Source organism: Alosa sapidissima, chromosome 14 (assembly GCF_018492685.1).
Source record: "Alosa sapidissima isolate fAloSap1 chromosome 14, fAloSap1.pri, whole genome shotgun sequence".
Classification (NCBI taxonomy): domain Eukaryota; kingdom Metazoa; phylum Chordata; class Actinopteri; order Clupeiformes; family Clupeidae; genus Alosa; species Alosa sapidissima.
Genome location: NC_055970.1, coordinates 23,085,734 through 23,110,935, shown reverse-complemented (window position 1 = coordinate 23,110,935; position 25,202 = coordinate 23,085,734). Strand labels below are relative to the sequence as shown.

At 42.4% G+C, this 25,202-nt stretch overlaps 2 protein-coding genes across 6 annotated transcripts; one reads left to right on the top strand and one right to left on the bottom strand.

Moving 5' to 3' along the window:
- On the top strand, positions 1-22,586 carry loxl3a (lysyl oxidase-like 3a). Of its 5 annotated transcripts, none has more exons than XM_042061169.1 (15): positions 1-235; positions 1,022-1,330; positions 1,626-1,789; positions 3,438-3,655; positions 7,769-7,967; positions 12,960-13,143; positions 13,839-13,993; positions 14,418-14,588; positions 15,950-16,105; positions 16,650-16,809; positions 18,344-18,587; positions 19,910-20,025; positions 20,372-20,508; positions 21,349-21,460; positions 21,588-22,586. In XM_042061169.1, the coding sequence occupies exons 1-15, from the start codon at positions 25-27 to the stop codon at positions 21,659-21,661; spliced, it is 2,610 nt and encodes an 869-aa protein (XP_041917103.1). In that variant the 5' UTR covers positions 1-24; the 3' UTR covers positions 21,662-22,586. The 5 variants fall into 5 exon arrangements, with proteins under 5 accessions (XP_041917103.1, XP_041917105.1, XP_041917104.1 ...); XM_042061172.1 differs by having other exon boundaries at positions 167-330; XM_042061171.1 differs by lacking the exon at positions 14,418-14,588.
- tubb4b (tubulin, beta 4B class IVb) lies at positions 22,459-25,202 on the bottom strand. Its single transcript, XM_042061183.1, has 4 exons — positions 25,048-25,202; positions 24,075-24,183; positions 23,844-23,954; positions 22,459-23,659 (listed from the first exon to the last, which is right to left on the bottom strand). The coding sequence occupies exons 1-4, from the start codon at positions 25,102-25,104 to the stop codon at positions 22,599-22,601; spliced, it is 1,338 nt and encodes a 445-aa protein (XP_041917117.1). The 5' UTR covers positions 25,105-25,202; the 3' UTR covers positions 22,459-22,598.

Here is a 25,202-nt window from a genome sequence, read left to right as displayed (position 1 = left end):
ACGACTGCAGGAATTTGATTCTCCATGAAAGGACTGCCTGCTCCGGTGGATCAGGTTAAAAGATGTGGAGGGCCAACGCTCGTTGCGCTAGGCTACACCACAATCCCAGAGCAACCCCTACCTCCCTCTAGCTCTCCACTGGCAGAGCGCAACAGTTGGATGAAACTCCAGTCTCACTCTCCAAAACGTCTTACCTCAGCTACCTCATCTCTCCGAAGATTTCAGGGACACAGAGGTAAACCGCAAGATTCTAACATTGTTATGAAGTGATAATAAATACATATCCAGGACTGAAGCAAGCTCTAAGCTTTACAACCTGCTTAAAACCAGGTACGTGTCAGGATGCACATCCTTGGACGTGTTGAGTTCTCTGACGTCGTCCTAGACTTGACAGAAAATGTTGAAGTGAAATCGGTTTTGCATTAATGTCAGAGGGTTGTCGTTGAACGTTTATTGTAATGTGTGCTATTCAATCTTCACACTTTTTGTATATATTTTTGTCAAACAAATCCTGTCAATCAAAAATAAATAATGCTCCCTAGGTATTATGTTTCTCCTATAATCCATGTTTACACAATGTGTTGATTTGCACCCAGCAATATGATTCTGTATGTGTGCATTGCAATTGGTTTTCAGATTAGCATGTGCTTTTCTGTCATCCCTCAAGCAAAACTTTAGATTTATGTCTTCACTGTCTTTCAAGTAAATTTAGTACAACACTCAGTTTAGTTTCCAAAGTTGTGAATGTTATTTTATTATTTCGTTTACCTTTATTGCTTTATTTTAATAATGACATTTAGATTATAACAGATCAATATAGCTATTTTCTGTAGACAGACTGCTGTCTCTGTTGTCTAGAGTTAAATATCCTTTTCAATCATAGTCTATTTACATGCTGTAATTTCCCTCTGCTGAGAAGTTGTTCTCTATTATTACATACAGCTACCAGTCTATAAAGATATAGTGTCTGTTTTTACACCATGGCTTGTCTTGACTTGCTTTCAAACCGGCATATTTGCAGCACACGGTAGCCTCTGCATGGAGATGTCCAGGCTCTGGGGGCCCATTGTGGCTCTGCTTCTGGGATGTTGGTTGCCATCTTTTCTGTGCCAAACAACACCCCCCGCGCAGGACGGCAAGATCAAGTTCCGTCTGGCCGGATACCCACGCAAGCACAACGAGGGCCGCGTCGAGGTCCTCTACCAGGGCGAGTGGGGCACCATATGCGATGATGACTTCACCCTGGCCAATGCCATGGTGCTGTGCCGACAGCTTGGCTTTGTCTCTGCCACAGCCTGGTCACACAGTGCCAAGTACGGCGCTGGCACAGGTGAGTGGAGCTTGTTAGAGTGTCAGCTGTGCTGTCTTAATTCACAGCACTGAGCAGTGAAGCCTTTTAGACATCCTAACATGTGCTGACTGACTATGCATCAGCTGTTATTTAATACATCAACATTAAACATCAATAATAACTGTTGAAATGCATTAGACCACTTAAGAAGTACTGTATATTTGAAAAAATGTTTAAGGCTATGGCTGTTTAAACAATAAACATCTTAAACATAGTCCTTCATATCAACTTTGTTTTGCTCTGAGCTAGCTGTGTGATTGTGTGGTTTGTCCAGGAAAGATCTGGCTGGACAATGTGATATGCAGCGGCACAGAGTCAAGCATAGAGAAGTGCCACTCCCGTGGGTGGGGGAACAGCGACTGTACGCACGATGAGGACGCTGGTATCGTCTGCAAGGACGAGAGGCTCCCTGGATTTGTGGACTCGAACATCATCGAGGTATATAGACACACATTGAGCTATATAGACAGTTCTGCCATAAAAAGAAGACGTGTTCATATAGCCAGGATGATAGCTGAGTGGTTTTGATTGTGGCCACTATGGAATGATAGATGATTATGACAGACTGTCAGCAGTCCTCATTGCAGCTCTACTGAGCTCTAATCCTTTGATGGATCATAAAACCGAGTCACTTACACCACTAACATTTGTATTGGAAAGATATTTAATCACCCATTAAAGTTTAATGATTGAACCAATGACACTGTCATTTTGACTACTTTAAGACTGAGGGCTGCATAGTGGTGACCGCACTGCTGGTATAGTCAACCAGCCGTCTCAGGGAAGAGTGTCCATGCCGTGTCTATCTCTGAATGGATCTGTCGGCACTCACCGCTTCCCAGGTTAGCAGGAGGTTTGGTCAGGAGAAGGGGCGCAGACTGGGGCTAGTGAGGAACACTCTGCTCAGGTCCACAACATGCGCCAGTCCACTCCTGCCCTGCACTGAAATCTCTCCTTTGAAGCAGCAGAGGAGGGGCATAGCAAGGCAAGAAGGAACGGAGGGGGGGGTGTCTGCTGTGTGTGTGTGTGTGTGTGTGTGTGTGTGTGTGTGTGTCGGGGGGGTGGGGGGGTGGGACTTGCAGTCCAGACAGCGCGTCTGGATGGGAGCCCGAACAGATGACTGGGAAACCGTCTGTTTCCCCACACAGGCATGCAGCGCAGCTCGGTGCGGTCCAGTAGTTTTGCTGGTCCTGCGGGAGGCGAGAGAACACGGAGCTCTCTCCCTTTCTCTTTCTCTCTCTCTCTCTATCCCACCCTCTCTCTCTCTCCAGCACATGAGTGAGAGGAGGCACGCAGGGTTATTTACATACTTTTGTTGTTGAGCACTCCCCAGGGAACCTCTTGTGTGGAGTGCTTTTAGTTTTTTATTGATCTCAGCATCTTAAGACTTCCCGTTCAAGGACAGGCTTTAAGAAAGAGTTCATTTGAGGTTGTGACTCAGTTGGTCTAGGTATCGGACAAGCTGTTCTAGCAAGTTCCTTCCACGGTACAATCTGTGCCATTTTCCCTTCCAGCGTCAACTGACTAACTCACAGGAGAGTTTCATATAAATTATGACAAGTATTTATTTACAGTCCTGGATGTAATATGACAACCTCTAAACATCTTAGACAGACATATTACACTGATAGATAGAAATATAAAGGCACAAAACACATGTTTGTACTTGCTGTGATTCAGAGCATAAGCCAATAAGGTGTAACAGATGCTGTTAGTGATTTATTCAACAGTTCCAGGCACAAAGTGGTTGATATGGTTGGTTATAAGGATAGTTTTATCATTAATCCTTTTACCACACTTCAAACCATTTTGAGCAACAGGTATGTTCACATGTGTTCAAACTAATTTCTAGGCATCTTGACCTCAATATTGCTTTACTGCTGACCTTTTTTTGTTTGGTTTGTTTGTTTGTTTGTTTGGGTTACACTTTACTTGACAGTATCGACATAAGAGTGACATGACCCTGTCATGAACATGTCATAAACAAGTAATAAACGTTTATGACATAACGCAGCATAATGGTTATTTGCTATAACAAATCCTTTCTGTTTATACAGAATACAGCTAGTGCAATGTGATGTTTCAGATGCAGGTGGATGAGAACCGCCTGAAAGAAGTCCGACTTCGGCCATTGTCATCTGGAGCGGCTGCCAAGTTGCCCATCAACGAGGGAGTCGTGGAGGTCAAGTACAAAGAAGGCTGGGCGCAAATCTGCAGCGTGGGCTGGAAGGTCAAGAACTCCCGTGTGGTCTGTGGCATGATGGGATTCCCCTCAGAGAAAGCTGGGGCTAGGGCCTCCCACAGGTGGGTGAGACAAGTTAAGGCCTTAGCAAGATGGGTGAGCTGCTGAAGTCACTTAGTGTTTAAAGGGGGGGGGGGGGGGGGGGGGGGCATATAGGATTGGCCAGAAAATAGTCATTAAGTATTAGGTCATGGCCATTATACGAAAATATTGGACGAGGCGGAGGCAAAAAAATAGGCACACCTGCCAGCCAATCAGAAAAGAGTTTTCATCAATGGGTGTATTTAATAGAACTGAATTGAAAAGTAATGATCTACATGTATGTCAGTTAGCAAAGACTCCAGACAACTACACGTCTTGTTCTGAATTATTTGCAGTATGAAAATACACAGACTAACATCTGGCTCTTTCAATTTGGTTTTGATTTCAAATAGTTGAAAAATCTTTTTATGACATTTCCAGGACATTATCAAGACTTTTAGAGTCTCATATATCATACCGCCAATGTCTGAGTGTAAGAAGTGTTCGGTTTTATTATCAGAAATTAATTCCTAACCACTGTTATGGTGTGTACCTCTACTTTAGTCTAAATCTAAACACTGAAGGTCTACAAAATACATGGAAGGCCACAGTTTAAACGTGTCAGATTGGGGCTGGGGCCTCCAGATGGTTTTATTCGACAGCTGACTCATACTGAACTACAATAATTATTACTAAGGGAGAGGATGTGGAGGATAATTAACACAAAATGTGTGATCTGAAAAACGTGAGTGAAATGTGGTTTTTAGAATGCAAAAGCCTTTCATCCTCCTGTGCCACAAAAGAAGAAAACAACTGAAGCCAACACAGATTATGGACCGAAGAAAACATGTTTGTTTACATGAGCACTGTTGAAAAGATGAGTGCTTCGTATAATTTGTTTTGACTGGCTTGAAGACTCCTTGATTCCCCTGATTTTTCATTTGCATGTCTGTATACTACAACTTTGCATTTCAGCAGGCTGAAGAGGCTACTTTTGAATAAGCAAATATATCATTACACTTTCATCAAAAATACTTGTGGTCCTAGGTTTAAATTTTAGTATTTTAAAAAAGAAACAGTAAAATGTAGTGTCTTGAAAAAGAAACATTCCCATTTTCACTGTGATTGATATGCAGACATTAACAAAATAATGGAAAATGGCTGTCATACAAACTCAGTCGTGAATCATGTTATATATCAGGATGCTGGAAGGCCAGGCCAGTTTACTGGCTGGTCATGCCAAGAGAGAGCTTTATGCAAGCACTCACTCTGTTATGAAACCTGGCATTGTGTGCTAGCAGGGAAACAGGAATCCAATGCATAATCTGGCCTTTCATTATCTAACATTGAGTTTGATGCTAAATGATGCTAGCACCTTTTTAGATAAAAGCTGATTAGCAATGGCCATTTTTGTCCTCTGCATTGAGAAGCATTGTGTTACAGTAGTCAAATGGAACTGATAATTATACGGTGTCTGGTTCTAGATTGTTTCCATATGCAAGTGAGAATTGAGGGCCAGAATATATAAGACTGATGCAATTTCGGTGAAATACGTTATTCCATCAAGGAGTGCACTTGAGGACCCAGGTTTGCAATGTAAACACACTGCCTCTCTAAGTGACTGATGTTATTGTCTCTGTCCATAGAGCGTGGCATCACGTGGTTTGGAAGCAACGGTAGCTGCCCTAGTTATGTATGGTGGAGTATAGCAACAGTAGCTGCGCTAGAGTTATGTATGGTGGAGTATAGCAACAGTAGCTGCGCTAGAGTTATGTATGGTGTAGTATAGCAACAGTAGCTGCGCTAGAGTTATGTATGGTGGAGTATAGCAACAGTAGCTGCCCTAGAGTTATGTATGGTGTAGTGCCTCACGTGTCATTTGTTTTATTTAATGTACTTTATACCCCCTTTTTACTTTATACCCCCTCTTTCCCCACATCCCCATAGAAATTCAAACAGTGTGTGTCTGGGTGGCGATCCACATCTGACATGAGATTGTAGTTTTCAGACCTTTGAGATTCACACCAGATGGCGAAACGCAAGCAAGTCTACAGGGTGACAAACTCTGTCAGATGCAGCTTACGTGGAGAGAGAGAGAGAGAGAGAGAGAGAGAGAAAGAGAGAGAGATACACTGAGGGAAGGGGAGAGGTAGTATAATGGAGTGAAACAGAGAATGAGTGAAGAGAGAGACGAAATGAAAAGGGAATGATGGATAGTGTGAGAGGATAGAGTGAGTGAGAGAGAGAGAGAGAGAGAGAGAGAGGCCATCAGCACACTGAATTCTAATAAGCCCCGAGAAACATCAGAGTGCAATAATGAATCCATCTACGTTTTATCCCACAGTATTTAATACATATTTATATACTTTTTTTAGGTTTGCACTATTGATTGCTAATCTGTGTTGTCCTTATGTTCTATGTTGTTTTTAATTTCTGACATTTCTTATACAGTAATTGGAGTTGCACCATTAATCCCGTAGTTTGCTCTGCTTACAATGGCAGTAAAGTCTAATTGGGAGAGGGCTAATGATTCATAGAGAATGAACTATGGATAGAGCAATAGAGAGCATGGGGGAGAAAATTGAAAAAGGGAGAGAGAGAGAGAGAGAGAGAGAGAGAGAAGCAGATGATGGTCTTCGTCTGGATGGATCTGGATCAGACTCTCCGTCTGTGTTGATCACAGCGCTGCGGTGACTCATTGGCTAAAGATTTCCCCCAGGGGCGCGAGTACGATGTCGTCGGAGGCACGCAGCTTGAGTTTCAGAAACGTGGCGGCCTGCAAGCCTGGATGTCATTACAGAAAAATTAAGAGCTCGGCCTGACAGTCATCTTAGTTTCACTCCTGTGGTTTACAAGGATGTAATATCATTTTGCCTGCCAACACAACAAATATTCTCTCCCATCACGCCTATCCATCTTTGACTTTTATTAAAAGATAGCATTTGATTGACTGTAAATAGATCCACTGGCTTAACCATGCTGCATAGTCCTTTTTAAACTGTGGTGCAGGCTACACAAATGTTGAAACGGAGTGGAGTGTTCTTGAGCTGAGCGATATTGAGAAGGCTGCTAGATGGTGTTTTGTGTCTGATCAGCTCATTGGGCTGATGTGCATCCTGAGACACAGTTTATGACGTCTGTGTCAAAAGGGCACGCGAGTGTGAAAGGAAAGCCAGTGATCTGTCGAGTCTCTGTGAAAAGTCTGACGGCTCGGGTTTGGACAGCCATACAGGGTCAATGCGTACAGTAAATGCGTGCAGTAATGGAGATTGTAGAGGCACAGGCCGAAATGGCATGATATTGAGTGCTATATCTCAGCTGAATCTGTTCACCTTAAAATGCCATCAAATCCCCTTGGAATTACAACTGTAAGGTTCTATCTGCATTCTAAATAGTTCTGAGATATTGAGATTCAAAGTTTCAGAATACCATAAAGTTATATTGATAAGTGGAAGAAACCTCTGTAGATAATGCCCACAAATATACAACTTCAAGAAACACCTCACTTCATCTTATGAAGTTGTCACAGAATAATCAATTTTGACAAAAAATGTCAGATAGACATATAATAGACATAGGCACAGAATACTAAGGGGACGATTAGTCTAGAAGGAGTGATAGTTCATCTGGTTTCGAGAGGGTTCAAGCTGACATGGAGGCATTTTGTGTTAACAATGTAATGGTACGTCTTTCTGTAGCCACACAGGAGGGGAAGAGGGTGCAGGGGTGATCAAGTTAAGGATGGGCACTTGGCAAGGGAGAGTGTGCTATCGCACTATTTCTGTAATCTCTGCCTGTCTTCGGTGCAGCTTCTCAGCACTATGTCGGAATGCTGAATATGTGCTGAGATCTCTGGCCCTCTCTGCTGTCGCCCAGACTCTTCAGTGCATGTCAGATGTGATAGTGCAGACAGATGGAGCATAACTCAGATTCCTCAGCACTGCCCTGGATGTCATTAGTTACACGCTACTCATAATATTCTGTAGGGCTCACAGAATCAGACAGCGGATATGCTGGGCATCAGCAGGCAAAGTTAACAAGGTTTCCAAGCAAGAGTGTCACCTAGCAGAGTAGTGTTATATATTCACATTTATACTGCCATGGCTGCCAAGTTTTCAGTGATTTATCTCGTCTCTCTTTCCATGTTTCTCCAGTGGTTCTGGTCCATACCGGATTCACTCGGTGTCCTGCACAGGTCATGAGGTTCACCTGTCGGCCTGTAACATGGAGTTTGTCAAGCCCAACAGCAGCTACCCCTGTGCTGGAGGAGGGCCATCCGTGGTCAGCTGTGTCCCTGGACCACAGTTTACCCAGAGCAGGAGCCAGAAGAGGAAGCTCAGGCTGGGACTACTGGTAACACCTACTGTTAGATCTGGGGTTGTGTAGACATCAATAGAGTTAAGTTGAATTGCTGGTAACACCTACTGTTAGATCTGGGGTTGTGTAGACATCAGTTAAGTTTAAATGGTGGTAACACCTACTGTTAGATCTGGGGTTGTGTAGACATCAGTTAAGTTGAATTGGTGGTAACACCAAAGCTGTGTTCGAGATGTTCACTCATTCACTCACTCACTCATTCCCCATATAGTGTTATAATATAGTGCCCTATGTAGTGAACGAGTGAACATTTCGAATACACCTTGTGGGTAACACTTTATAATAACTACACACAATTCATCATTTATTAAGCCTTTGCTACTTATTAGTTAATAGTTTGTTCATCATTAGTAATTTATTGTTCATACATAATTTATCATCAGTAAAGCAAGTGTTCACACAGTTATTAATGGTTTGTTCATATTAAATAAGTCTATATCTAAAATATGTTTATACATTATTGTTAATACTTAATAAATGATGCAATAATATGTTTTTGATGAAGTAATATTTCCATTATTTAACAGTTGTTACATACACATGCACTAATGACTAGTTAGGGTAAGGATACATATTTTATAAACCACCTAATACTATAATTTATGATTAACTCAGGAGTTACAAGTGGTTAGTTAATAATATTTTATGAGCTCATCTAAAGTGAAGACGTTTTATGCCTTGCAACACATTTACAAATGAGTTAAAAAGTTTACATTGCATTTATTCATTTAGCAGACACTTTCACCCAAAGCGACTTACACATGTCAATGAAATTAAAGGGCAAGGCCACATTGGTGGACACCGGGGCTTGAACCCCCAACATTATGGGTTACTGCATGCAGTAACACTCCATAATAAGGTGCCATAATAAATAGCAAACTAGTAATTACCTAACCCTTTGTTAATATTTATTAATTGTTACTAAAATATCAATTTGGCACAAGTTAATAGTTTTTTCATCATTAATTAAATATTCGTTGTTTGCATAAAATCTGTATGTTAATGTTTTAACAAATCTATTAACTAATATTGTATTAATATTTGTTAATAGTTAACTAAATGTCTCTTTGGCACTAATTAACAGTTATTTCTTACATCATTTAAATGTTAAATGTTTATTTACAGACTATATGCTATAAAAGTTAATGACATATTATTATTTATCTAGCTTTTCTGATTAGCTTTGTGGAGAATTTATGGAATTTATGGTGTATGGCTTTATGGTCTTGTGGGGTGTATAAGGCACCCTACTGCCAGTGGTTGGTTGTGTGAGAGTTTGCGCACCTCTTCTTCCACTTCATCCTTATTGGATACCTTTGTGGTTGGCTGTCCTGTAATTGGTGACCCTCTATCTAGTGTTTGAAAGTAGTGTACTCTTTGCCTTTGGAAGTACTATTTGGTTGCTGCTTGAATTTGGTGAAATTCAGGGGAGAGGGGTGTAACAGAGTTAGAAATGTAGTTTAGTGTTTGTATGTGATTTTCGCCGTAATTAAGCAGCTTTATTGAGATTGGTGTTTTGGAGCCCCCTTTGGAGAAACGGTATACTGCAACTCTGCTGCGTTTTGTCCTTGTATTGTTGCCATAGCCGATCAGAAGCGGTATGCTTTGCATTGGGTAGGTTGACTGTATAAAGCATAGACAGTATATATACAGTCTATGGTATAAAGCACTCCCCACTTTGTATTAATTTTGTAACTGTAAAATGTTGTTTAAGTTGAAAACTTCGATATACCACCTGTATTATATTACTTTGCATGTATTGTATTTGGGTGCAATTCTAGCAACTTAGAGAACGTTTATTAATGTTTTCATTATGACCACTAGTTCATACACACTGAGTCTAATGCATAGGTCTAACGTGACTAGCTGTAAACTCCGCTAGCAACTTTCCATGCATTCAGTGTAGTTTAGTTTAGTGTGCATGGAAAGTGCAATTCAGTCTAGCAGGAAATTTAGTTTAGCATTATGTTTATGCATTACCTCCGTATGGTCTGTGAGTGTTTAGTGAGTCTCAGAATATTAATAAACTGTCGTTCTGTGCACCTGAACATTTCATGTTGCATGTCTCCCTTGCTAGTAGGGTAACATATATACTGATAGTTATATATTACTAATATATGAATTAAGCTTAACCAACTTTATTATAAGGGGCCCCACGCTTATAGCTATATACTACTAATGTATTAATTAAGCTTAACCAATTTTATTATAAGGGGCCCCACGCTTATAGCTATATACTACTAATATATTAATTAAGCTTAACCAACTTTATTGCAAGCGGTTCCGGCGCCGACAAGAGTGGCAGCATGTCAAGGTAGCTCCGTGTTTTTTTTCTTGAATTTCCCCCTGGGGATCAATAAAGTATCTATCTATCTATTGTAAGGGTCCTATGGGGAGTGGTTCATATTGGTGATTGTGGCAGAAGCACAGTTTAATAACAATTAGTTAAATAATAATAAGTCATTAACTTTTCTATTAACATATAGTTTGTTAATAAACATTTAACATTTAAAAATGTTAAATGATGTAAGAAATAACTGTTAATTAGTGCCAAAAAGACATTTAGTTAACTATTAACACATATTAATACAATATTATAGATTTGCTAAAACATTAACATACAGATTTTATGCAAACAACTAATATTTAATTAATGATGAAAAAACTATTAACTTGTGCCAAATAGATATGTTAGTAACAATTAACAAATATTAACAAAGGGTTAGGTAATTACTAGTTTGCTATTTATTATGGCACCTTATTATGGAGTGTTACCTGTAATCTTTACAACTCATTTGAATATGTGTTGCAAGGCATAGAAAGTCGTCACTTTAGATAAGCTCACAAAATATCATTAACTAACCACTTGTAACTCCTGAGTTAATAAATTATAGTATTAGGAAGTGGTTTATAAAATATGTATCATCACCCTAACTAATCATTAGTGCATGTGTATGTAACAACTGTTAAATATTACTTCATCAACACAATATTATTGCATCATTTATTAAGTAGAAATTTGGCTTTTAACAAATAGGATTTTGTGTCACACCCCTAAACATACAGACATATGTATAGGCACACATATTCACATAATTACACTTGGCACACACACCAACACATACACACCAGTCCCTCCAGGAATTCAATTAACGCAAATTCAGCAAATCCTCGTGAATTCTGGGCGACCTCGCAATTTTGTCCAAACACCGCAACTTTTTCGCCAATTTGACCAATCATCGTGGTTTCCCCGTGAAATTTCACCTACCACAACAGTCCCTCGTGCAGAATATTAAGTCAGATTCCACACTCACTTCTGCAGACACCAGAGACTGCCCTATGTTCACTCCTCTGTAGTTTTAAAGACAATAAATATAGCCTACCTAGGCTATGAAAGTAAGTTAATTAAGGCCTACTTTTACTGACATTTGAGTAGGCTACAGTATGCAACCCATTAGCAAACGTTTACACCTGGAGATGTCTTTTAGCTCGTGTCATGTTTGCTAGCTTGTGGGCTCAGTTGTGTAGTGCTACCAAAATCATAGAAATTAATAACATTGCAAGACATTTACCTCTTCTGATCCAAGAATGTTATTTTTTAACATCTATTTTAACTAATGACATAGAAACATCCCGAATTCCATCCACATATCGTAATGCACTATGCAAAAAGTTATTTCTACTCGTAGCCGAACGCAGTGAGATGCAAGCCTTCCAATCCACTTAGAAATGTAATTACGCTACCCTCACGTCCTTAAAGTGGCAGGCAGTCAATTAGACGTACACACCACCAATGTAATAACATTAAAGAAAAGTGTAGTCTAATAGTTTAAATCAATATACAATTACTAGATACTTAGTTGGCTATTAGTAATTATGCAAGTCACAGAATATGAATTATTACAAACATATGAACTTAATATGAATTACAACATATATGAATGTATTGAAACATGACATGATGCCATCTTTTTAGAGGGCTGTCATTTTTGGACAGTTCTACGAAAGGTTATACTGCTTTGTGAATTACCCCAGTCAAAGTATTTACACAAATAAAGTAGGCCTACCTTGATTTTCTGTAACCCTTACTATTTACCTTTACTTATCCTTTTTAATAAGCATCAAGATGATCAGTGTGGTTTTCGTCTTACTAACCTTAATTGCCCTCAATTAAAAAAAAAAAAAAAAAAATCGCAACTATTTGTGCAATTTTCACTTCCCGCAATTTCTTCGCAACAAACAGCTAAAAACACCGCAACTTCCATCGCAATTTTTTAGAAAAGTTGTCGCGAAATCAGGCATTTTAGATCGCAACAATCTCAAAAAATCCTCGCAAAATCCTGGATACATACACAGACACACACACACACACACACACACACACACACACACACACCACACACACATACACACACACATAGACCAATGCGGGGTCATATAAAACAGTGCAGTGCACATAGATCAGGTGAGTTTAAGGCTGTTCTAGGCCACTACAGAGACACCATCAAGCCCACACCTGCTGCAGGATCATGCCAAATACTGGGAACGCATTTCACTTTAAACCGACATGCCTGATCTTGTAACAGTTCATGCATACCAATCAGAATAGAATCAGAATCTTTCTCAGTTTACCTTAGCTTGAGTGTACCTTTAGCAGCTGTTCACACTTACATGCACTCCAGGAGTATCCAGTCTCTCCAAAGTAGGGTTACATTTGGATTACCTTTCAGCCAAGATAGTTTACATGTAAACAGGATGTTTGTGGACCAAAACTAGCCTGTCAAAATAATGTTACACAGGGTTAGGTCTTCATACCAGCAAGAATGTTGATATGATATGAATTGATAAGTTAGTAATGATTTTCGTTTATCTGATTACTTCAGTCTAGTCCACAAAACACCACGCTCCTAGATACAGGTGTGAATAGTGTTACCCAGAAAGCCTTGTGTGTGTGTGTGTGTGTGTCAGGCGGCTAAGGTGCGTCTGCGGGGCGGTGCCCGTGCTGGTGAGGGCCGTGTGGAGGTCCTGAAGGGCACGCAGTGGGGCACGGTATGCGACGACCGCTGGAACCTGCTCTCCGCCAGTGTGGTGTGCCGGGAGCTGGGCTTTGGCAGCGCCAAGGAGGCCCTCACAGGCGCACGCATGGGCCAGGGTGAGCGGCCAGCCACATCCGAAACCTCCAGCCATCTTTATTTATCATTCACTCGCAGAGATAGCCTGGAAACACCCAGACCTTCACAATTGTACAATTGGGAGTGGGTCTGGAAAAGGTTCATTGACTTACGACTTCCAGCGGGGGGCGTAACTAGCAGTGAAATTAAACTTAAATGGGTACATTAAACTCTTACCAAATTGTTTCAGAACTGTAGCAACCTTGTTAACGAAGGTTTTAGATGCAGTTGTTCACTCAGTTTTAAAGGAGTACACGTCCATGCCGGATTAGCATTGTATTTGAAAATGGAAATGGGCTTCAATGGCCAAAATTTGCCGAAAGGTCGTATGGGTATTCCCAGGCTATCACGGAGATAGTGCAGACCTCTGAAATGCATTTTTATTGTGTTGATATTTAACAAGAATTAGAAGAAGTTCAGAAATTGGTTCTTGAAGCAATTTTACAAAATGATCTCTAAATGCAAAATGCAATTTTAAAATAGATTTCCATAGATTGAAATTATACGAACAGCACACTGACACAAGTACATGGGCAGAAATCCTACTGATCCTTATACTGATGTGTTTTTCAGAATACATTTGATAAATGTGTACAGAATGTAAACATTTCTGTTAGCCGTAACACTGTGTGGTTGGATGGATGATGTGCATTTGTCCTTGTTGGTCGTTGTCCAGGAATGGGCCCAATTTACATGAATGAGGTCCAGTGCAGTGGGAACGAGCGCATGCTGTGGGACTGCCCCCATAAGACCATCACATCCGAAGACTGCAACCATGTGGAGGACGCCTCCGTCAAGTGCAACGTCCCCTACATGGCATTCGAGAAAACGGTCAGGAAAGCCTCAGCCTGCCCAGTTTACCTGTTTAGCCAGACAAATGTGGTAGACATATACTTGGATTAGCCAAAACAGATAGACATGGACTCACATTACAGTGAATATCCGAGGAACAGTCTCTTCTGTTTTATATTATAACTGGCTAATGTTAGTCATGCATGTTCTCCATATTGACGCTCAAAAGCAATTGCTTGCTTCACAATTGCACAATTTGGAATACTCACCAGAAACACAGTGCAATATGTGCATTAGATTTAAAACATGTGGTGGCTGACCCATGTTTGAAGTGCAGATGGCTGCCTCTCTCTCTCTCTGTCTCTCTCTCTCTTTCTCTGTCTCTCTTTCTCTCTCTTTATCTCTTTCCCTCCTGCTGCTTCCCATCCTGCTCCCCCTGCTCCCCTCTCCCCATCTTGCTCAGATCCGTCTCAGTGGAGGGCGTACACGTGTGGAGGGCCGCGTGGAGGTCCTGGCTGCTACCGGCAACGCCACCAAGACCTGGGGCCTGATCTGCGGGGATGGCTGGACGGTGCGGGAGGCTATGGTGGTCTGCAGACAGCTGGGGCTGACCTATGCCAGCAGTGGCCTACGAGTAAGCCCAGGGAGTGGACAGGAGAGGAGAGGAGAGGAGTGTAATACTGCCCATAGGCAGGCTTCCCTTACTGCTGCAATCCCACAATTCCACTCTTCCTAATCTCAAGCGCTGTCAGAACTCACCTTGCACAAAGACTCGCATTTATTATTCTGAAACTTAAAGGGAAATTCCAGTTTTTAGCACTTTAAGGCCCTTTTTGTTTGTTTTGGATGAACTAGAGTGGTGGACACCGAAATTTTGACGATTGGTCCTGTCTCGACTTTTCTGACTCGTTTTGAATCGCCTTTGACTTCTCAGGGTGGCTGGCAATGGGCATACTGTAGGCTACTCAAACATGTCCTAAAACAACCCTTAGTGTTCGTTTTCAAAACTGTGCAACTCACCGAGTGGTTAGTGGTGTTCGTTGATTATTAAAAGCAAATATATCGGCGCAATGTATGATTTCCAGCCGTCTTATTTGCTATTGTGGAACTATTCACAACCGCGCTCAATATTTGAACCTGAAGCATAGACGGTGGCGCAGCTATCAACGTGCAATGAGTCTTCCAACAGAAATCAATGGGATTTTACAAAATGCCAAATAAAACACGACAGAAACTGTATTTCGCTACGCTACTTGGTTTGGAACATCAACGAACACCACTAACCACTCGGTGAGTTGCACAGTTTTGAAAACGAACGTTAATGGTTGTTTTAGGACATGTTAGCCTACTACAGTATGCCCATTGCCATCCAATCTGAGAAGTCAAAGGCGATTCAAAACGAGTCAGAAAAGTCGAGACAGGACCAATCGTCAAAATTTCGGTGTCCACCACTCTAGTTCATCCAAAACAAACCAGAAAAGGGCCTTAAAGTGCTAAAACCCGGAATTTTCCTTTAAGGATTAGGCACCCGTTTGAACATCCTACCATCAAAGCAGAGTTTCCACACGCTTGCACAATCCTAACAAGCCTTACATGGAGCTTACAGTACGTGCTCACTTAAAACCACCCTGCTTTCAACCATGGCAGCCCTTTTCAGATACCTCCAGGGAGATTTACAGCATACTTCTGCACATTCGTACAGAATGCAGAATTACAAAGGTACAAAGGCGTTACAGACTTAAAACCCTGTAGCTCAACAAAAAGTTGCTTGTGATATTTTTCATAGCCTTGCAGAAGGCCATCATGCTGCTTTCTATATTTTCATGATCTGACTCTAAGGCAGTGGTGTGTATGACTGGCCTCATACCCTCAGCATATACTGTAACCCACTGCAATGCTGTCATGTATGAAAAATGACTGGTAACTGTAGACAAAATGTAACATTTAGAGGAAGCACAGGTTGCATGCTGACCCTGTTCAGGGTCACCTCCACAGATCCGAATCGCGGGAGGCAGGACGGACTACGAGGGTCGGGTGGAATTGCATGTGGGGTCCAGGTGGGGCACACTGTGCAGTGAAGGCTGGACCACCCAAGAGGCCATGGTGGCCTGTCGGCAGCTAGGGCTCGGCTACTCTCTGCATGCCATCACAGTGAGTACTGACCGGAGACACGCGCGAGAGCTTAATGATAATAATAATAATTATCGCTTTACAGAGTCAGAGCAAGACAACACAAGACAAAAAAGAAAAAGAAAAAAAGGCTTGGTGTGATGTTAGTTCAGACTCTATGATGCTCGCAGTCCTGGAGAGTCAGAACTGGCAAATCAGTTTAGTTCTGGTTGTCAGCAGCAGGTAGGTTTGCTGAAAAGCACCCTTGGAGCAAAAAGCAAACTGTAGGACAACAATAGCAACTAAAGTGTAGAAAACCAATTAAAAATCCCTTCAGCCAAAAATCCTGGAAAGACTCTGAATGGAAAAAAAATATCATCGCTCTCTGCCAAGTCACCAAGAAACCTTCCTCAGAATAATATTTAGAGAGAAAGGTCTGTTTTTTAATCCACATAGCAATCTTGTAATGTTGGCTCATTTCATTTTGGAGCTAAGACCCTTTTGCCTCTCTCTTTCTCTCTCTCTCTCTCTCTCTCTCTCTCTCTCTCCCTCTGTCCTGTCTGTGTTTGTGTGTGGTGTTGCCAAGGAAACGTGGTACTGGGACAGCAGTAACGTGACAGAGATGGTGCTGAGCGGGGTGAAGTGTACGGGTAACGAGATGACCCTGGCCGACTGTCGCCACGACCGCTCTGTCAGCTGTCGCAGGGCAGGGGCGCAATTCTCCGCAGGGGTCATCTGCACAGACAGTGAGTGTCTGGCCACACCTGAGATCTAGAAGAAGTAGACTTTAACGTACAGTCTGCTATTCAGATGCGATACACTGTACGCAGAAGTACCTGCCGTACCCATGGACAGATGTGAGACACAGGGTCCGTGGGCACAGACGTCATTCAGAAATCAGGGGTGAATAAGGGCGCACTCACTCTAGGCACAGTTCACACGGTGCCTGAGAAAGGTTCTCCCATTCTTGGTCCGCACTCACACTGCATACTACCAAACTGTACCCAGGCACGGTTGAGCTGCTGTGCTCTAGAATCTTTGCATAGGCACGATCATAAGCCCAACCATACCGTGCCCGGGTACGGTACGGAGCGATCACTCTTGTTAAACGAACAGGACTTTGGGGGTCAAGCATACTCAGGTACGATACGAATGGCATAGTGTGAGTACACCCTAACATCATCCATGGCTGAGGGGCCCTATTAAGACATCACATAACATAACCTGTGTTATTTGACTGAAGGGCCCCATTCAGATATCAGGGGTGGATAACATAGTAGCAACTTCACACAGAGGGTTGGGCTTCAGGGCCCAGGGGAAGGGTCTGAGAAGGGACATTGCTTAAAAGTAGAACCTGTGACACTGGTCCAAAATAGTGGACAAAACTTTTTTTGTCGAATTCGGTGAATGGCTCCTCACAGACCTCCATAGTCGAGCCTCCATAACCAGCTCCAGCCAATCAGCACGTTGTTGTAGGTGCATTGGCTGGCTGTTGGCTGGCTGCTGCAACCTTTCACCAAAGTGTCACAGACTTTACTTTTGAGCAATGTCATGTCTCAGGCTCCAGACTAGTTCTGCCATTTTTCTTTTCTGATCGTATCAAAGTGTTTTCCACTGGGTAGAGCAAAATAAATGTTGACATCCTGTACAGTGTGTCCCGCCAGTGTTGTATGCACAATAAATAGCCAGATACGGTAGGTACTTGTGTGCATAGTGCAGGTTTGCGAGCAATCATCCCAAAAAAAGATTAGTTTGACAAACAACAAATCAAAAGTTACTTTAGATGTGTGAAGTAGAAGTGAAGTACTTTGAAATGGCACGGGTACAGCCCTTTCTTAACATTCCTTGAGGAACATCAGTTTGTTTTCCATTTTCCGTTTGTTTGTTTGTTTAGTGGTTTCTGTGCTTATTTAGTAGTTTGCATCATCGACAGGCAGTGCTTCACAACAGTGCTTCTCTGTATGCGCTCTGTGAAGTCTAGCTGTTACCCCCCACCCACCCCCATGTACTTAGGAGGGGTTTGAGAGATGAGTACAGCAGGCAGCAACAAGAATGATATATATTATTGTCCAAGAACACCTTTGAATGACCAGAGTACACTGATCTTTAATAAGCCTGAAGATGTTAGTGTTCAGGTACATCTGTCGAGAAGCACATCCCTTGAGTTTATTTGTTTGTTTGTTTTGTGGCCTGCATAGTTGACATGCAGTCAAGTTTCCTGCTTGCGTTGACTGCTCTCTGTTCCCCTTGTGTCCACCCTCGCTTCCTGTTTCCCCCCAGCGGCCTCTGACCTTATCCTGAACGCTCTGCTGGTGGAGCAGTCCGCCTACATCGAGGACCGTCCACTCCACTTGCTCTACTGCGCCGCGGAGGAGAACTGCCTCTCCAAGTCGGCCGCCCGCGCCAACTGGCCCTACGGACACCGCCGGCTCCTGCGCTTCTCCTCGCAGATCCACAACATCGGCCGCGCGGACTTCCGGCCAAAGCTTGGCCGCCACTCCTGGGTCTGGCACGAGTGCCATAGGTAAACAATGGACTCTTTTTGGCCCGGCAAAAAGCATGGCTGCTCTGACCTTGTCCCATCCCATTGTGCATGCGTCACTATAAGGCTGTGAATGTCATTTTATTTAACAGCACAAGTAGCATGGTAATCTGAAGACCTCACAGACAGCTACTCTTTAATGGAATGCAATGCTAAAATGATTTTCTGTTGAGCGTGTTACTCTATAAAGTTGCATTAGAACGACTTCAATTTGGGCTTTGAGAATGTAACTACCATGGCGAGCTAAAGGCGACCTCGGCTCCTGTCAGGAATCTGTGATGCAAGCGTCTCCTCAGAAGTCTGCTATAGTAATTTAGAGTCCCACTTGGCGTGCTGCCAGTCCACAGTAGACAGTAGAGAGTTCTTCAGCACAACCGGCGGTCACTTTTGGCCCAGATAGCCACATGTGCTGCTACTGCATGCTTCTGGCTGGAAAATAGCAGGTTTGTCCTTGTGGTCACTTATCTTTGTTTGTTGTCTTTCCATCTGTGATTTCTCTTTTCCCCACACGATACCTACATGTCTGCACGGCCGTATTGGATTCCAACTAAGTGTTGACTAAATTGTGTAAATACTGAAAAGGGTCCAAGTAAGTAAGTAATATCTCTATAATGAAGAGGTTAAACAGTATATTGTTTTGATATAGACACTTAATCTTAATGGAAAGCAATGCACAGAGCTCTTTTCACTTGCACTCATCTCTGTGGTAGGTTTTCTCCATAATGAAGTATTTAAAGGTCCACTTTACAAACCACAGACTTTAGTTTCCATAGAATAAAGGCAGCATGTGGTACATTACTGTACCTATAATCACAAAAACACATGGTATAGCTTAGCCTACACTAGAGGGTCACACTGCCGTCCTGTACCAGCACATGTGACATCTTCCTCTGAGGTATTTTAATACAATCAGTGATTCCATTGACAGTTGACAGCACAAGTTTGCAAGCATGCAAGTTTGCCTCTTTCCAGCAAAGCCCATTTCAGTTGTCACAATGGCCCACTGGCCCGTTGTTTTAACCTGGCATTGAAGTCACAATGGGATGTACTAGGTTTTAGCGTGAAGCCAAAGAGAGACCGATGTTTACACCATGGCATCAGTTCTGAATTTAGCTCAGAAAAGTCGTCACTGCCCAGCAATGGATACAGATATGAGAAGATGATCATTAGGTGGTCTGGCCAAAGGTCTGATGTGGCTTTGTTATCCTTGGCTGAGCTGGACACAATGCTCTTTATCTGTCAACACTGAAGGTTGTGCCTATATATCCTCATGTCTGTGTGTGAAATGTCTGTGAACCCTTTAGGCACTACCATAGCATGGAGGTGTTTACGAATTACGACCTGCTTGACCTAAACGGCACTAAGGTGGCTGACGGACACAAGGCTAGTTTCTGCTTGGAGGACACGGAGTGTCAGGAGGGTAATGATGCCAACTGTAATCTCTCAGCTACTCGCCTGTCTGGACACACTTTAGTCCAAATATTCTGAGCCCTTCTGTTGTAGTTGTCTGTTAAAAACATTGAAATGAGCAAAGCCACTGGCTAAGTCCTTTAATTTTAACCACAGGAATTAGTAATAATAAACACTTGTGATTAGCTCAAATTAGCTCTGTATCATTCACTGTGAGCCTTGGCTCTTTGACTAGCCATCTTTATTCCCATCTGCCTGATTGACTTGCTTTAATTATGTGGAATTGAGAACATATATTTCCCTCAAAAAAGGTAATCAGGTTGTTAGAATTGTATGGTCTGTTCTCATGTTTTTAGGCGTGTCTAAGCGCTATGAATGTGCAAACTTTGGTGAACAAGGCATCACAGTCGGCTGTTGGGATGTATACCGCCATGATATCGACTGCCAATGGATTGATATCACTGATGTCAAACCTGGCAACTACATATTGCAGGTAAGTTAACTGCTAACTGAATGTGATGGACATAGTGGGCCTGCATGTGTGGAATTAAACTGGTACTAGAGGATAAACAACAGACCATGTTTTATTGGCCTTTGTAATATTTACCTTCAAACATCTTTAAAGCAGCACTAAAGAAGATTTGCCCTCAGGGTCCCTCTACAGTTGAGAAGTGCAATAATAAATACTAAATATGCGTCTTTTGCAACAAAGTATGAACATAACTCTGATATGATATAGAGGGAATGCACCAACAACAGTCTCTAGAAATTGATTCCTGTACCATAGCAGCGATTTCCATTCCTACCTGAACACAGAAAGTTGCTAGGTCGGTAATCGCGTATAGAGGGCCACTCAGACCATGGCAGAAGTGCTGTTCGTCATGTTATGGGGTTATGTGCCATCTAAATGATTTTGGAAACGTTATGTTCCGGTAAAAAAAAAACTCTTAAGGGTTTCTTTAATTAAATTTTGACATGAAAGTGTCTTTATAATGATCCAACACATGAATGTTCCTTTAGTGGGCTCTATGTGCATATGGACTGCATTATCATGACCGACCTTGTGCAAGAATGGTTTTATAGGGTCATACTGCCCTCTACTGGTCATAAGACTTTCATGCCTAAGTATTTCTGGGGATTTTTGTTAGTCATGATTAGTGATTAGTGAGTCATGTGCTATAAGAGCTACAGTTCACTCTGACTGGCCCTTGGGTTTGCTAGACATTGCAGACATTGTACTACAGGGACAGTAAGAGGCTGTTCTTGAATAATTCAGACGCACCAGTATCAGATTAACTCATTTTTTATTTTACTTTTTTGCTTTACTACCAAGGTAATCATAAACCCCAACTTTGATGTAGCAGAGAGTGACTTCACTAACAATGGTGTGAGGTGTAACTGCAAATATGATGGCAATCGTGTTTGGCTACACAAATGCCACTTCGGTAAGTGTTTTGGCCTAATACCTTGAGGCTTAACGTTTTGTTTTTTCCAGTAACCATAGCAGATGGAATATATAATTAAAAGAACAGCCACAGCAGCATCATTAAAGTTTATTTCTGTTTTCTGCAGGTGGTTCATTTAGTGACGAAGAAGAAAAGAAGTTTGAACACTATCCTGGACAGCATAATAACCAAATTTCTTAACATCTGTAGACAGATGTCAGGATGTGTTCCTTTTCCTTAAACCAGAATGTATAGTACACTTATTTATTTCCATATTGTACTATGCCAGGTCTGCTCATGTTCCTATGTATAATACTTTTTCAAAGACCAGGGACACCTTTTCCCATGTTATGTGGAATATGCACATTTTTGTATTCAATTTTTAAGATTAAGCTTTTTCATTACATTTACAGAAAAACAAAAGATCCAAGTTAAACATCTCACCTAAATGTGTCAGTACATTATAAATATAACTTCTCTTCATACCAGATTATTAATCTAAATCACCATTATGTATGTTTTGTACATAGGATGTACAGATTCCTGTGTTCTTGTGTCTTTGGATTGCAAAATACAATATGCTCTTTGGCCACACATCTGTAACCAATCGAGTCATCCTGATTTAACCACAAGAGTAACAGACTTACATTTTGGTTACATTGGGGTAACCAAGATGCCATTACAGCACATTCAGAGTAAATGGGTCAGCTTCACAGAGCTAGTTTCAAATCTTGTGGAATGGCGACTCAAATGACATTTGAATGCACTTCACCTAAAATTACTCAACTTATTTTGATACACCTACAAATGCACCAACCTGTGTCCAAGATGAACACTTCTCAGAATAGAATATATGCTCACTATAATGGTGATGCTAATCTGATGCTAGAAGCCGTTCTTAACTGGGGCAGCAAATTCCAGAACTTGGCATTTTAAAAAGGTTACACATCCAACCCAACCAGTCCTACCCACAAAAAAAAAAACAGCAGAAACATTGCTTTGGATTTTCTTTTTTTTTTTTATTGACATTAACACAGGTGGTACACCGGAAGGTAGTCAGTGACAAAATGTGAAGTTAGAAATGAGGAAAAAAAACACAAAGATGGAATAAGGGAAACATGGAAAATGACAAGACAACTTAAGCAAGCTCCTCTTCTCCCTCCTCCTCAAATTCACCCTCCTCCTCAGCTGTGGCGTCCTGGTACTGCTGGTACTCGGACACCAGGTCATTCATGTTGCTCTCAGCTTCTGTGAATTCCATCTCATCCATGCCCTCTCCTGTGTACCAATGCAAGAAAGCCTTGCGCCTGAACATGGCAGTGAACTGCTCGGAGATGCGCTTGAACAGCTCCTGGATGGCTGTGCTGTTGCCGATGAAGGTGGCGGCCATCTTGAGTCCCCTGGGTGGGATGTCACAGACGGCGGTCTTCACGTTGTTGGGGATCCATTCCACGAAGTAGCTGCTGTTCTTGTTCTGGACATTGAGCATCTGCTCATCCACCTCTTTCATTGACATGCGTCCACGGAAGACTGCAGCCACTGTGAGGTAGCGGCCATGACGTGGGTCACAGGCAGCCATCATGTTCTTGGCGTCGAACATCTGCTGGGTGAGCTCTGGTACAGTGAGGGCTCTGTACTGCTGGCTGCCTCTGCTTGTAAGGGGTGCGAATCCAGGCATGAAGAAGTGCAGACGTGGGAAGGGCACCATGTTGACGGCGAGTTTGCGGAGATCTGCATTAAGCTGACCAGGGAAGCGCAGGCAAGTGGTGACTCCACTCATGGTTGCAGAGACAAGGTGGTTGAGGTCACCATATGTAGGTGTGGTCAGTTTAAGGGTGCGGAAACAGATATCGTATAGTGCTTCATTGTCAATACAGTAGGTTTCGTCTGTGTTTTCAACCAACTGGTGAACGGACAGTGTGGCGTTGTAGGGCTCTACCACAGTGTCGGACACCTTGGGGGAAGGCACCACACTGAAGGTGTTCATGATGCGGTCGGGGTACTCCTCGCGGATCTTGCTGATGAGCAGGGTACCCATGCCAGAGCCAGTACCACCACCCAGGGAATGTGTGAGCTGGAAGCCCTGCAGGCAGTCGCAGCTCTCGGCCTCCTTCCTGACCACATCAAGAACTGAGTCCACAAGTTCTGCTCCTTCTGTGTAGTGGCCCTTAGCCCAGTTGTTGCCAGCACCGCTTTGACCTAACACAAAACACAAGACTGTCAAGATGTGTTCTCTTCCTACTCAAATACTCTCCCTCCCCCACTCACCACTCCTTGTGCATCACACTGAACTGAATCAATATTTGCAATCAGCCAACACAATCACAGATGGGATCATGTCCTCTAGCCTTATTTAAATTGAAATGGCAGTGCGGTGCCTTACCGAATACGAAGTTATCTGGTCTGAAGATCTGGCCAAATGGACCAGACCTTACAGAGTCCATTGTTCCAGGTTCCAGGTCCACAAGCACAGCACGGGGAACATACTTTCCACCTACAAATGTGTAATGGTAAAACAAATTATCAATGAGGCATTCATTTGTTCAAACAAAACATTTGACCATCAGTCAAAATATAAAATCCTGTTTAAATCAACTCATAAAAATGTCCTTACCACTGGCTTCATTGTAGTAGACATTGATCCTGTCCAACTGGAGATCACTGTCGCCATGGTAACTGCCAGTTGGGTCAATACCATGCTCATCACTGATCACCTCCCAGAACTACTCAGGGAGAGACAAAAGGAAAGGGGAAAAAAAAAAAAAAAAAAGGTTAGTCGGCTGTTGGGAATGTAGGGTGATGACCGCATAGCTTCTTCAGGGTACATTAAGCCATTTTTGCAAGTGGCGCATTCAAAATAAGAACTTCGGTCCTTAAATCCTCCTGATAAACCTGTAGAGCTCAGTAGCCACAACGCCATTTGAACAAATCTGGCCATCGCCCGAGACTGCCGTCTGGCAGCATGGCCGGCGCTTAGGCAAAATGGAGTAGCCTACGACACTGTGGCCATTTTACTCCAAGAATTCCTTTCTCGTGCGAAGTGGGTTAAATGACAAACATAGGCCATTCAACGATAAATCAACGTTATTAGGATTTTTTTGAACAAAATCACTCCCAACGCTCAATACAGACGTTGACCGGAATTTCCCTTCAGTCAGGCGGCGTTCCATGTACGCACTTTCTGAGCTGAACCAGATACAGCCGGCCATATTACGACACGGCGCGCGCGCTGATCCAACGCGGCCAACACCCTTCAAGCTTTACACTGCACAGCCGTTTTTCCTCCCGTTATCATACAAAGGGACTTTTGCTCAAATGAACTACAAAAAAGATTTAGTTCAGCCACACCCATTTAGGTTCCCTAATTACAGCAACATTTTAGAGATTATACATTTTTAGATTTTTTGTAACAAAATAACGACTTCATAATCCCTGTAGCCCACATTTCATGGAAAGAACTAGGCTATTCACAAGGATTCATCACATCTTGTTAGTAAGAAAGCAGGCCTCGAGGTGGGCGCCAACTCCCAACTCAAATAACGTAATTAAGGATTTTGGTTTACTGTTAACCTAGAAAATACACGTACCTTGGCACCAATCTGATTTCCGCACTGTCCAGCTTGCAAATGCACAATCTCCCTCATTTTGATAGTTTGTGAGCGTGTAACTTTGGCGGACGAGATTCTTTCAGACGAAACCGGAACAATGACACTGTAATTTGAGATGAACGTCTATATATCCA